Source organism: Camarhynchus parvulus, chromosome 1, assembly GCF_901933205.1.
Source record: "Camarhynchus parvulus chromosome 1, STF_HiC, whole genome shotgun sequence".
In the NCBI taxonomy this organism is placed as follows: Eukaryota; Metazoa; Chordata; class Aves; order Passeriformes; family Thraupidae; genus Camarhynchus; species Camarhynchus parvulus.
Genome location: NC_044571.1, coordinates 27,110,850 through 27,125,480, shown reverse-complemented (window position 1 = coordinate 27,125,480; position 14,631 = coordinate 27,110,850). Strand labels below are relative to the sequence as shown.

At 42.1% G+C, this 14,631-nt stretch overlaps 1 protein-coding gene across 1 annotated transcript in view; it reads left to right on the top strand.

Moving 5' to 3' along the window:
- Positions 1 to 14,631, top strand: part of SH3RF3 (SH3 domain containing ring finger 3) — a 248,050-nt gene that overhangs the window by 147,765 nt on the left and 85,654 nt on the right. The window contains exons 2-3 of the mRNA XM_030957484.1: positions 7,101 to 7,376; positions 14,054 to 14,149. Coding sequence (XP_030813344.1) covers positions 7,101 to 7,376; positions 14,054 to 14,149 — 372 coding nt within the window. The remainder of the gene's footprint in view (positions 1 to 7,100; positions 7,377 to 14,053; positions 14,150 to 14,631) is intronic.

Here is a 14,631-nt window from a genome sequence, read left to right as displayed (position 1 = left end):
CTATTGTCATCTCAAATACTTTTATTCTTAAAGTTGATTTCAAAAAAGTTGTACATGCAAAGTGTGACTTTTCGGGCTTTTACTGATCTGTCATGCAGAGCTGACTAACAGCATATAAGTGGGTTTTGTCTTTGCTTCTTTCTGCAAATTTAGATTCTCTTTGATTAATTTTCCTGTAATCAGCTTTCTGTGAAAGCAAATGCTGCAGTGTCACTGTTGAGATATGTCAGACAGGTGGCCTGTACTTCTGAATCACTGCACATAAGACAAACCATCTTACACAGAAGACAAAGCACTTCTGAGAGTTTTTGCTGTAAGATATGATGATGATTCATGATCTGTCACCCTGAGAATTCCTCTTGAGGACAAAAGCCACTAAAAACTCTGCGGGTCACAGATCTGGTGGTAGTATACATTTTTTGGTTTAACTGCACTGGCTAAAGTTTGCCTTGACCCCTTGTTTCTTTAGCTTGCTGCATATACAAGTGCTCTCTCCTGCTTCCTAGGGCTGACTGAGCAACGTGTTTTAGTTTAGATGAAAGGTGTAGCTCAGGAAAGGTGTTAAACTGAGAGGGAGTGCAGTGGGCAGGGCAGCGAGGAGCAAGCAGGCAGTGCACAGTCCCTGCTGCCCTGCCAAGTCTGGCTGACACGGCTGTCACTGCCACCACAATGGAGCTGCCCGTTGTGCCAGACTGCCTTCCACTTCTGTGTCCTAAAGGGATCTGAGCAGGCTCATGATTGAAATTGCTCTCAGCTGATTTGAATGGGAGTTTTGGATGCCAAGATCCCAGTAATAGGGTAGTTATAGGGAGTGGAGTAGCCCATCTCCTCCTCAGCAGTCCTGCGGATGGGTGCTCCATCACACAGCCCTTGTCCTCTCCAGCATAGCTGCTGGGATTTCTGCAGAGCTCTTATGGGTGTCAGGAAACCATATGCTGAAGTGCTACCCAGCCTGCTTGTGGGGAGTTTCCTACCAGTTGGAAAACGTAAATTCAGTCCAAACTGTCGCTGCTGAATCTTTGCTTGTGTAGACTGGGAAATTCAGAGTAATGTGTGATGCTTCAGAGTAATGGAGCAAAAAATTAGCAGTATGTGTTTTAATTATTATTTATGCTTTATACTAATAGCTTGTGTTTAACTGTATTTTACCACTGAGATGTGTATGCTTTTAATTACTTTTCATTACTTTTTCCTTTTCTTCTTTATCCACTTTGAATTTACTTTGGATGTTTACACTTGATAGTGCTTGATGAAAGAGATAAATGCATATACATTCATGCAGAGGAACAGACTCTTGAGAAATATATTTGGAGTATGGGGGGTATGGAGAAAGATCTTGGAGAATTTTGAAGGACTGCAACAAGCAACATGCCAGTGTATTTTGCTGAAGTGACTTCTTACAGACTTTTAAAAAAAATTATTGTCCCTATCAGGCTGTTCCAGCAGTGTGTTCTGAGGTTGTTTGGCTTTATCCCCTCCTGCTTCACCTCTAGCTCAGATGATCAAAACTCACGGAGCAAAGGGAAAGAGGAGTTAAATACTCCTCCACCTTTTGCATTTCTCCAATTCTTTGATTCTTTCACCCCTGACATAGGGGTCAGGTGATGCTGCTGCCCCATGGGGCAGGCAGAATCACACCTGCCTCTTGTGGGGGATTTCCATGTGCAAGGGAACCCCTTGAAGCAGTGAGGTTGAGGTTTTTGCACAGTTTGAGCTGCACAAGGCAAGAGCTTGGGAAGAGAAATTACCCTTCAGCATTAACGTGGCTTTCACACTGCAGAAAAACAATCTCCTGCTTTGCTGTTGTAGAGAGGAGCCATAGCTGGAGCCTCAAGAGGTTTCTAGGCTTTCAAGGATCTAAACACAGGCTTAGTTTGAGAGAAGGGTTGGATCATAGCAATTCTGTCTGGGTTTAGTAGCTGGATGCCTTGCCCTATTTATTTTATTTTTAATTTCTTGTTTTATAGGCACCTGCATAGCACTTTGGGCAAGCATTAGACAATTTTTTGAAGTAGTGACCTCCTCCACCAAGTCCTGCATGCAGAAGTTGGCAGGCTCTGACCCCTGTTGGAGCCTGCATTGCTTTTGAGCACAGAGGGAAAGAGTTTATTTTCTGTAACTTTTGAAAACTGAAGACCTGCTCTATCTGGGCAGCTCACATTCTACTAAGCTTTCTACTGGGAGAATTTATTGGAAGCAAGCATGTTTGGGTTTTTTCCCATTCCTTTTGTTCTTCAGGATACATAATGAAGAATGCTCCAGCTTTGCCAGTTAATTGCTTCATGGCTGTTATTTGTCAATTTGCCAGCAGGTTTCTGCTTAACTGCTGCTATTTGACATTGCTGAAACACAAATGCAGAATGATTGAGTTGCCAACATATCATTGAGTCTTCTGCAAGGGGGATTTTCAGCATATTAACGCTTCAGGCTTTCACGTCAGTATTGATTGCTGAAATAGAAAAGAAACCTTTGGCAGTATTCAGCATCGTGCCAGCATGGATTTAGTGGCAGGAAAAAGAAACTGGCTGTTGCCATTGACTGTGACTTCATCCCTTCCTTTCTTCCTTTCTTAATTTTTTTTATTTCTATACACACCCACACAGAGTTTTGAAATTTAATACACATCATAGCCAAGTGCCAGTTAGCCTCACAATAAACCAGCAGGGCAAATCAACTGCTTGATGCAGTCAGATATCGAGGCTGTTTAATTTTGCAGCCACCTGCATTGTGCCCGACCGGATTTCATGGCAGCTGGGGAGGGGGTTGATGGCAGGGGCTCCTCACAGTGAAGCACAGGTCAAGAGCTGACTTGGAGGAAGGCAGTGGGGTGGTGGTCTCTGCTGAGCTCCTCACAGGACAGCCAGGCTGCCACCACATTGGTGCCTGGATGCAGGAGTGGCCATTGTGAGGCTGAGTGGCACGGGGAGAGGAGCAGCACGATGCTGCTGGGGCCAGGCTTGGAAAGGGAGTTCCTCTCCATGGACATAGTGAGGCAGAAGATGCCAAGATGAGGCTCTATGGATGAGCAGGGACTTAGATGGTGGAGCAGGGGATGAAGTGCATGCTGAGGGTGCAGTGCAGAGGCTCAGTGTTGTCCACCAGCAGTTGCTGTGGCAGTGCTCATGCATGGAATGGGCACAGGAAGGGTAAGGAGGTTTTGCTCTGCTGAAGCAGGGAGCAAGAGGAAGGTGTGAGCCTCCTGCAGTTGCTGGAGAAACAGTTCTATGTGCTTTGCCTCCCCTGAACCTTGCCTGTCTCTGCTTTGCTTAAGTCTCATCTCTGGGATGCTACTTTATATCCTGGTTTAGATTAGAAGCTTTTGTAGGAAAGACCACCTGGGCACTCTGAAGGTGATGATTTCTGGCTGAAATGCTGCTGCATGGAGCAAAGACCTGAGGGGAAATAGGACGGGGCATGAGCTGAGGTTTTGAACATAAAATGGGAAGGCCATGCTCATCAGCAGGGCTTGGGGAGTTTGAATGTCAGTCAGACATCAGTCCTGGCCAACCTCTTTTCCTTTGAGTTGGGAAAGTCAAGTGAAGAAGAAGGGAGTGCATAGGCCAGAACTGTCTGCACAAAGATTGCCAGTGAGGAAGATAATCAAGATCAGAGGAAGATTTCTAAGAACCACATTACAACTAGCAAACAGCAGCAGAGATCGTTCTTATTCTATATCTAAAAGATGCTTAATGCTCCCTCCTCTCAGATGTAGTTCAGAGGAACTTTCTGAATCTGATCTGCTTCTCACTTATGAATTAACCAAAAATAGGAACAAGAAAGAGAAACTTCAAAAAATATGCTTCTTAGGAATCATTAATATAATGTGACCATGAAAAGTCCACTGAAAGCTAGATCTTTTGGCCAGAATATATAATCAAAGAAGCTTCAAGAGTTTATCTTGAATGTTTGGGGTTGGTTGGTTTGTTGGTTGAGGGTATTTTGGGTTTTTTGGGTTTTGTTTTGTTTGGGTTTTTTTTTTATTGTAATTGTGATATTAAATTTCTCTCTTTGGTTGATTTCAGCAGACACTTAAAGCTTTAGAATAGAGGAAGTAGCCACCTTAAAACTGGCTCTACAGAGTTTTTAGTTGAAAAGCCTTGATTCAGAATTAGAAAAGCTGTAGCTGATAATTGGAGCAGTTTGTTTTAGAAGTCCTTCCCACTGTCAGTTGCCCAGATCTTCACTGTGTAGGACAGTTCTTAGATGGCCCACAGATAAGCCCATGAAATAGAAGAGGAACACAAGCACCTAAACTGCAAATTCCCACATTAAGGTCTCCAAATAAAACAATGCCAGATTTCAAATTTATGTCTTGCAGTTGATTTGGTTTTCTTAAAAGTCTTAATTTACATCAGTTGAAGTTAAAAACAGGGACCTGAATCATCTTCTAGCCAGACCAATTAATTATCAATAAAAGCCCAGCATGTATTGCATAAGAATTTCATCGACGAAGTGTGAAATGGAGTAAAATCTACTTTCTTTCCTGTAGCACTGGGGGCTACTCTGTTGCCTTTTTACACAGTAAAATGAGGCTTGGGAAGAGAAATTGGCTAAAAAGTAAAGGAAGTGATCTGACCTTGAATTGCTACAAAGATCTTGGGAATAGGAAGGTCCCGTCTAGGGTGAGTGATACAGAGCATGTTTGCCAGGCAAGTTTCTGGATCAGCAGTGTGCACCTGGCAGAAGTCTTACTCTTCCTTTGATAAATTGTCTTCTCCCAGCATGAATTAAAGTAACGGTTCTTTTATTTCTAAATTGCTACAAGGCTCTGTAGTCTTTCAGCTTAGTGTGGAGGATTTTTCCTAGTTTCAAATGAGTAATGCAATCTATGCCTTACCTAAGGAGTTTGATGGTATTGTATGCTTAAGCTTGAAAATGCTGTGTAGGGGGGCAACACTTTGCTTTCAAGGGAAATAACCATCCTGGCAGAGAGAAAAAATATCAGTAGGATGCTGCCACTGATTTGGCAGAGACTGTTTGATGCTTTGTTAGCTGGCTGTTGATTGTATGCTTTTTTAGTTATGTTTGAAGGAGCTTCCAAAATAACTGGTCTTTAAGTGGGTAGCTCCATTCAGATACAGCAAAATCCAGAAGAATACAGAGGACTTGCAGAGGAACTGCAAATTGCTAATGAGAAAAGTTAGAACTGGGGACACATCTGAAAGAAATTAAATCCCCCTCCAGACAACATGGATCATGCCCTGAAGAGCTGTGCCTCTTGCTGGTCTCCTTCAGTGTGGGCTGTAGGCAAAAACATTTCACACAGCATTCCAAGACCTGCACAGCTACTAAAGCCTTTCCTAATAAAAATGAGTAAGTTAACGCCTGTGTGTGAAGGTGCATTGAAGAAAGTTGCTCTTTGATCAGTGTGATGGTGTGTGCCTGCTGCAGTGGCCATCTGGTGCCCAGGAGCGGTGGAGGCACCGGCCGGCAGTGCAGGCAGTGCAGGCAGGGCTCTGCTTCTCCTTCTGCTGAAAGATGCAGGTGGAAGAGCATTAAACCCACCCCACCAGAGCAGGTCCGTTTAATGCACCCATCGGAATTGAAAAATGCCTCTGCTTGTGGCTTTAACCATGAAAAGTCCTCCCAGCTTCTCATTTTCTGGAAGTGCAATGTTTCTGTCAGGCCACTCCACCTTCCCTCTGGGGAATGCGTCTGAGTGTTATTTTAGGCACAGGAATGTCATCCAGAAGTGCAGGCATTAGAAACACCTGGGGGAATACCAGGGTGTTTTATTAAATATAGCTTTACATTTTCATTGTCCCTATAGGACAGCCCATTGACAAGCATGATGCACAGCAGGGAACAGACTACTCGAAGGCATGTGTATGCAAAGAAAACTGTGTCATTTTTGTAAATACAACTCTGGAAAACAAAACCCAGAAACCTTCTTACAGAAGGTTGATTTTTAAGGACCCCTCTAACATCCCTTGTGTTATGTGCTGCTATATATTTGCAAGCTGAGTCTTAGTTCAAATTGAATAAAATGAAAAATGGTATAGGATAATACAGCAATACACCTTTTGCACTCCAGGATGGGTTAAAGAACTGTTCTAGGACCAAAGCAGCAGGAGGCTGTGTCCAACACAGTTACCCCCTGCTCTGTGGGACTCAGCAAGAAGAAGAGCAAGTAGATGGGGAGGACGGGGGCTGCATAAACCAGTACTTCCACCAAAACATTGTCCATGCAATCCCAGCCTGGCTGAGATAATCTACCTTTCACTGGGACAAAATGAACTCTGGGAAGAATTCTTCATACTCAAGTGGCTTCCATCAAATAGGTTTCACTCTTTTATCATACCTAACAATGAACTTTTTAGGCTTTTTTTTTTTCTCATGGGCCATGATTTTTTAGTAAGTTTGTTTATTTTTTTAATGACAGTGAAAGCTTCAGAGCTCTTTTTAGTTCTAAAAGAAAGATTTGGGGCATTCTGCCTACTCCACTTTTCCGCAAGGACATTAATTCATAAGCAACAAAGAATATTACAACTGTTTACAGTAGCCCTCAGTGAGCAGCATGAGATTTGGGGATTTTGAAAGAAATAAAAGTATTTGGTTACAGAATCAAAAGCTAAACAAAAGGCTTCAAATTCAAAAATGTTTGGAAATGCTCAAACAAATGCAATGAAAAATTACCAATTTACCAGCTTTTATAACCCTGTGAATCATCAAGCATGTATTGTTTTGTCTCTCTTCTGAGCTTCAGAAACCAAAGCAACCCTGAAGGTCAAAATGTCTAATATTTTGCCTTTTGACACATCCAAGTTTAGTTGTTTAAACATATAGTTCTGCTTACATAGGATATTTTGCAAATTAAGCGATGCTTGGTGGTGTAAGAGGGTACTGCAGGTTTCAGCTGAGCTACATGAGATGGACAGTGCCTGCTCTGATGTAACACACCTACTTTCTCAGGCTTATCATCCCCTGCATCCTAGTTTTCCTGAGGTCCAGCATATAGCATTATGTGGCAGTCTGCTGCAGTCATTGGGGTCATTTGGTAAATGACCATGGCTGCTCAGTTTGCTTCCAGCTAAACGACTCTAAGAATGATATTGGTGCTGGCTGGAGATTGCTTAAAGGTGTTTGTTTTGTTTCCCCAGAGTGTTTCTCAGCTTCCCTATGGCAAAGCCCTGTACACATATGAGGGAAAGGAGCCTGGTGACCTCAAGTTTAACAAGGGGGACATCATCATCCTGCGGCGCAAGGTGGATGAGAACTGGTACCACGGGGAGCTCAATGGCAACCACGGCTTCTTCCCCGCCAGCTACATCCAGTGCATCAAGCCCCTCCCACAAGCTCCACCTCAGGGCAAAGCACTTTATGACTTTGAAATAAAGGATAAAGATCAAGACAAGGATTGCCTGACCTTCACCAAGGTAGGGGAATAGGTTTTTTAAAATGTTCAGAAGTCTGCTTAGGTAGGGAGTGATGGGGCACATGTGGTGCTGGCAGCTGAGCCAGGAGCACAGGGGTGCTGGGACTGGTGGGACACCTTCCTGGCCTCCCTGGCCTACCCTGCACTCTGTGAGATTGTGCCTTGAATACCAAGGCTGGTGTAAAGCTAGTGAACCTCAATAAGTAGAACTGGCTACACGCTTTCTGAGAACATTTTTTCCCTCTAAAAAGCATGCATTTCATCTGCATGGAAATGTTCCCCAAGAATTACTCAAATTTCAGAAAAAAAAACCCTAATGGAAATGTGTCTTTTAATGTTCCTTATTGAATCAGATGCTCCAGTGTTTTAAAATTGCATTCAGCTTCAAAATGTGTATTGCATCATACCGCATACCAATTAGCAGTTGAAATACACTATCATCATAATAGCATTTCCTATTTTAGGAACATAAAGACAGTAAAAAGCAGACATTTAAAAAACAGTCTTTGGTGGTTTTTTTAAACCAAAATATTTAATAAATTCCTGTTGGAATGAGAGAAAACTGAGATATTGTAATTTCCTTTGGATTTAAAACGTCACGTTTTCCCTTTCACCCCCACCTCCCCACCTGCTTTTTGCCTCCCACTCCCCTCCCTAGCAATTTGTGTTGACCTTAGATGGGTTTCATGGATATCAAGAAACCCACAGTAAAATAAAGCCTATCCCCTATTGTTAATTTATGGCAGTGAATGCCATGGAGAACCTGTTTATTGTCATTTTCTGTTTTATTTCAGCTGTCTGCGGCTGTTATAGTATCACATAAAGTAATAACAGTTATGCTGAAAATGAATATGAAATAGACGATAAAAATATCCTTCACCAGGATTTTACTGACCTACTCTTTTGAAGCTACTTATTATAGCTGAATGAATTATTTGCAGCATGTAATTTTCCCACCGAATGTAACATCTTTTTCACTCATGCAGTGTTTCTCAGCAGAATGCAATTTCCTAGACTGTATACTTTCTCATATTTATTTAACAAAGGATTTGTAAGCACTTTTGTTCCATAGCAAGTGAAGTGTTTGATTGCAAACACTGCAAACCCTGCGACTAGCCAGCCTCCCTGGAGCCATGAATCTCTGTGAGAAAGTGGGCTGCTTAGTGAGAAGTAACAGCCCTGCACTAACAGAAAGTTAGCCAGAAGTTACCTCTGAGACCTTATCAGTAAATATATATTTTCTGGTGCATTGTTTTTCTCGCTGCCTGCCCAGAGGTACACTGGTGACTTCTCTGAGATGCAGTCTTCCTTCTCTGCTTTAAGTATTTCTTGCTTGCTCAGTCTTAAGAAATTTAATAGGTATGCCAGGCAGTTGTGGTCTTTTTTGTTACAGCAGGTCCTTTCCTAGACACTTTTGTATTTGATATATTTGGTGCCATATATTAGAAAACCTCCTTTACAATAACTGCCTTTGTATAGTGATAGTTCTCATTTTCTTGGCTGTCCAATGTCATTCTCACATGGAGCATTTCTTCCTGCTGTATAGCTCTACTCTCAATCTCTCAATTTTCTTTGTTTTCACCCCTCGTGTTACTGTCGGCATCCTTTTATCCCTGATGACTGTGTTTTCCCCAAGGGAGCTTGGTTTCTCTTCTAATGCTATTTTCTTCTTTAGCTCCTTTCCACTACACACACTGTCACCTTGTAACAGTTTTTATGTCCTGCCTATTGTTCTCCCTGACAGTGAAAAATCTATTTTTCATCTTGGGACTTCACCGTCATGTTTTCATCAGTTTTCTCAATGCTAATTTTGGCTGTCACCTGTGCTGATGAAGGTTCCTGTTTAGCCCAGATTATAGATCATCTGCTGATGCAGTCAGTTCCTCTGCACAGAGTCCTGAGCACTGCAGTGCTGGAGATGTGATTTGTCACTTTGGGCGATATGCATCACTTGAATGTCTCAGTTTGCATCTGAAGATGCTGGATCAGGTCTCAGTTTCATTTACACTATTTGTTCCTTCCTCTGGCAGAGGGGTTACAATGGCATAACACACAAACTAATATAACCTATTTGTATACTGCAACTCATTTAAGGCTACCAGACACTTGTGATTGGATTTTACTTATAAACATAAAATAAAGAAGAGTGTTCCTCTAAAGAGAAGTTACAAGAAGGAAACTCAAACATGGGGATAGTGTTTATAATTTTGTTTTGTTGTTCTTTCGCTGGGCTTTGCTTTTTCCCATCCCCCTTGTTACTATGCACTCAGAATACCTACCAGTACAGTAAAAGAAAACAAAGGGAGGATATTTGGTGTTTCCTCTTACTAATTTGTTTTGTTACATTTTTCAAAATGAAAATGTTTCATTGTTCCAGATGTGTATTGCAAAAAAATGAAGGCTCCTTTCCACAGATCTTCATGAGGAGTGCTGCAGGGTGCTTCTGCCATTTACCTATTTTCATCCCCTGTGGATACAACACTCTCCAAATAAAAGGCCAAAGATGTAAATGTAATAATTTTATGTGTAAGAATAAAATCAGGAGGGGCAGAGAAAAATCTGTCTTGAGTATCCAGTGCAAAAAACAAAGCTCCCACATTCTTTTGCACCATTTGGACTGCTCCCTCAAGTCCTCTTCCCAGAGAAGCCATACATACAGGTGTAGGGTCTCACGTCTGTTCTCTCCTCTGTGCTGCCTGTAAGATGATAGAACTTACCCAGATTTCCTACTTAATTTGTTTTCCCTCAGTGTTTGGCAGTGATTAGCCAAACCAGGCAGTTATTTTTTTCTATGTAACAACTGGTTCCAGCCTTGTGTCAGCTGTGCACCAATGTAATGCCAGTAGTTTCAGAAGTTGTACTTCTGATGTTCTCTAGTGTGGTTGGGATCCTGCTGTGGCCTACAGAGCCTAATTGCGTGCTCTTGGGATATACTTACTGGCTCAGCTTTCTAATCTCTCCTAACGTGGTACCACAGTATGGACATGGGATCCTGCTGTCTCTGTTTTAAAAAATAATCTATCTTTCTCTGGGCTGTGAACGCTGGTACAAACCATGTGCAAGAGGATTCTGCTCTCAGGTGTAGCAGTGCAAATCTGAAGTAGTTGCATGGTTCTCTGTGTAGCTGCTCCAGCCTTACACTGAGTCCTGTTTCAGCCCACACATTTGTCAAAAAATCAGGTGGTGTTTGACCACCCTTTGCATGCATCTTCACATGGCCATCAGAAGGCTGAGTGATGCTGGTCGATGAGGCTCAGACCTGTCAAGGTAGCATCAACTGTTCACCATGCTTCATTGCTCATCACATTTTTAATAACATCAAGTGTTTCCCTCATTTTCCAACACTTTTGATCCCAGCCCACAGTGGTGTCTAACAAGAGCCATGCCAATCTTAGAACCATCACATCCAATATTTGTTCCTGGCTGTGGAGCAGCCCCTTAGCACTCAATTCCAGCAGCACTTGCTGTTCACAGAGGGACCATCCCAGCAATAGCTGGTGACAGCATTCTGGTGCCAGCTGGCAAGCGCTGTCTCTGGACTCACCAAGCAGCACGTGGTGCCATCGCTGCAATCTCCCCAGTGATCTAGATGGAGTAGTTATCTCTGCAGAATAGCAGGCACAGCTGCTCTGTATTGCTTCGTTAATGGCCATTAATGACTAGAATAAAAATCAGGCTGTGAATCATGACTGTTATTGGACACAATTTTGTGCTGTTTTCTCAGCAAAAGGATTCATTTCTCTGTCAATCAGATAGCTTTTTAAGTGATTTATCTTTGACTTCTTTTCTGATAATGATTATAAACTGGAACTGCAGGTCCCACATGCCTGTCACAAGGCTGATCCAGCCCTGATGAATAGAGAGAAACTCAAGCAAGAAGGAGAGAGCAAATAATTAAAGGGTCTAGCAACAGGCATAAGAGGAGCGCGACATATCTTTGTCCAAACTACAGTGGATACCATTGGCTTTTGAAATGAGATTTGAGGCTTGGATTCCTTTATGCTGCCTGGAAATCAATTTAGTCAATGTGAAATAGTGAAGTGGTATGCCAAGAGATCTGTGGCATTTTGCTATTCATGATCCTTTTGGGAACCTTTCTAGGAATTTATAAGTAGCACGGCTATCCAACTAATATAAGGTTCTAAAATAGTTCATGCTGAAGCTTTCACCAGCTCACTGTATAGAATGATGTCGTTGGCTGCAAATTCAAAGAAACTTTCTAGTAATAAAAAAATTTCAAAAGATTTTTTGGGATTTGCTGTAATTCTGAAGATTTTCAACAGCCTTCTTAAAACTAATTATATAATGGAATTCTCAAGAATTTTCACTTTGCTCTCCCACAATGATACTAATTTTGCATGTCAACATATCTAAGGATGCATTTCTCATATAGGACCATATTCAGCAGCCAGACTTGGCTGAGCCAAATGAAGTTCAGTGTAGGGAAATGCTTCCAGATTTCATACATCCATGGAAGGTAAAGTTGAAAGGGATCTTCAAAGGTCAGCCATTCCCCACCCCATCCTTGGGCAAAGTAAACACAGGATAAACCTTTCCTGCCAGGTGTCTGTACAGCCTGCTCCAGAGATGGGATTGCACAGTACTTCTAGCAAAATCTGGTCAAAAGCTTCTGAGGTTTTACAGTTTAATTTTTTTTCCTTAATTTCTTACATGTGTAAATAGTTGCAAATATATATATGCATTTATATGCAGTGCTGGGTTAATGGTTGGACTCAATGATCTTAGAGGTCCTTTGTAACCTGAACAATCTATGATTCTATTCATACCCATGTGTATGCACTTACACACACATAAGATTATATATGTGCATGTAGTGTAGACTACATCACATTTTGTATTTTTAAAAAACTCTTTTAGGGAAATAGCTGATCAAATATAAAAAGTAGGAACACTCATAGCAGGTCCCTGAAGTGATGCAGTTGTTTCTTTTCCTCGTTTACACCCTTTACCTAGATTCTAAATTTATGCTAATCGGTCTTTTGTAAGAGTGTGTGGAAGCTTTGCAGAGAGGCATTACTGTCTGTTCTTTAAACAGATCAAAAATGGTCTGTGCAGACAGGGCTTTGGAAGGGAATGCTATCTGTTTCTTCAGGAAATTAAATGCACAAATTCTTTTTGCATCCTTCCAGCTGTAATAAATAGCTGAAGGACTCAGTTTGTAGCTGTTTCTATGAGCTTTCCCCTAATGGATCATTCAGATGAATAATGCAAAGGAAACATTTAAACTATTTCAGAGTGCATGTATTCAAAATGCACATGTTCAAAAACTACTAAGTACATCACATCACATCTCTGTTCTGGTCATTTTTCTATCAAGGCAAATCCGTGATCTGAACATCCTGGATCAGGAATTTGTGGGAGTTTTTTCTATGTGAGAAGTATCTGCAAAAAAACCAGCTGCACTTGCCTGGCCATTTGACATCAGGATCTTGTTACATGGAGCGTGGTAGACCATACATAGCTCTTATTTTCACAGAGTGAGCAGCAGAAATAAAGTGAGATCAGCAGGGAACTCTGTCTCAGCTTTCTAGAGGAAGAGATTTTCTTCTTTTTAGTAAATTCCTGCACAGGAGCAGAGAAAGATTGGATGCCATGAGGGAACAAAGCTGACTTCCCAGCTTCTCTCAGCCCACTCCTTCCTTTTCTCATAGGAGATCTGAGCATCCAGGCAGAGCCCCGTTGAGAGGGTTGCCTTCCATGGCTGTTGTAGAAAGCAGTGCTGGTTTAAGCCTGAGTTTAGTATGACGACCCCAGAAGAAAGGGATGGTAGCAGAAATCCATTGACAAACTCAGTAGTTCAAACTGGGAAAAGTCAGGGTTTTGTTCTAGTCACTTGACCTTTCCTAATAACTTGTATTTTCTGGGTGTGAACTATGCCAAGTGAAAATTCGAGCAATATGAATCTGGTTTGTACTTTGCTTTATCTCTTGTTTTATAATCACAAAGCAGTTCATCATCTCCTGAAATTCTTATATGGTCCCCTAGATTAAATATAATATCAAAATACCATTGTTTTTAGGAAATGAACTTGTATCTAAACTGAAGCTGATCCAACAGGTGAATGCAATTTGGTTTTTTGACATGTTATTTTTGGCTTTTTATTTGCTTTGCAGTTTTACCTTATAATATTTTTTAAAGAAAAAACTGACATTCAGTGTGCTAGCTGTGTAGGCTTGTTGCTGAGCACCTTGTACTATTCCTTGTTGGAAGTGTTTCCAGGACTACCTGTGCTGTACTGGTGCTTCCCTTTGAATTGTGTTCCAGAGCACATCAGACCCTTGGAAGCACAGGGGCAACTTCATGCTGAGGAGTTTTCACCTGTGATTTGTAGGTGACCTCTTGGGTCAGACATTCTTCTCTCCCCCTAATGAAGCCAGGAGTTACCTGTTCCCACCTGCTGTGCTCAGCCCTTGGAGCTGCTGACAGCCAGCATGAGCTGCACTGGTCTGCAAGGTGCTTCAGTGCACTTTGAGTGCGATGGCCTGGAAAAAGATGCTGGGCCAGGTATTTTGCTAGTCCAGGATTCAGGAAACACTTTTACCTGGCTTGTGACCTCCTCTGTGTACTCACTCTCTAAGCTATCATTTGGGTAACCAAAAATTGGCATCTTTCTACTGAAAATATTTGATTATGTGTTTTGTGTATCTCTGATTTTAGGATGAAATTTTGACAGTCATCAGGAGGGTGGATGACAACTGGGCAGAAGGAATGTTGGGTGACAAGATTGGCATTTTCCCTATCCTCTATGTTGAGGTAAGTTTCTAACACACGGTAGTGGATGCTGGTCTTGAAATCTTGGGGGGGTTCTGTGCCTGCAAGGGCAAGATAACCTCAAATATTCTTATATGAGAAGGAGAAACTAAAACAGAATTACTGAAAAGGGAACTGTTTTGGCTGCTGTCTTCTAAGGCACAATTCAATTTAAAGTGACCAGCAAAATATGTTACATGAACTCCTTCTAAAGACTTCCCCTTTGGTGTAATCTCCAAAGTGCTTAGGGGAAATAGGGGAGGACGATTGTAGTTGGGATACCTTCACACATCTGAGGAAAGATGTGAGTTTTGGGCTGGTGGAGAGCCATGATCTAAATGCACAGACCTTCAGAGGGGTCTGTGTCTCAGCAGGGGACACCTGCTGAGGGTGTCCTCTGCCTCAAGAGGGGCTCAGGCACCTCCACCCATGTGCCCAAGGGCTCTCATTCCATGTGTGCCAGACCCATCTTTATCCTGAGCCCT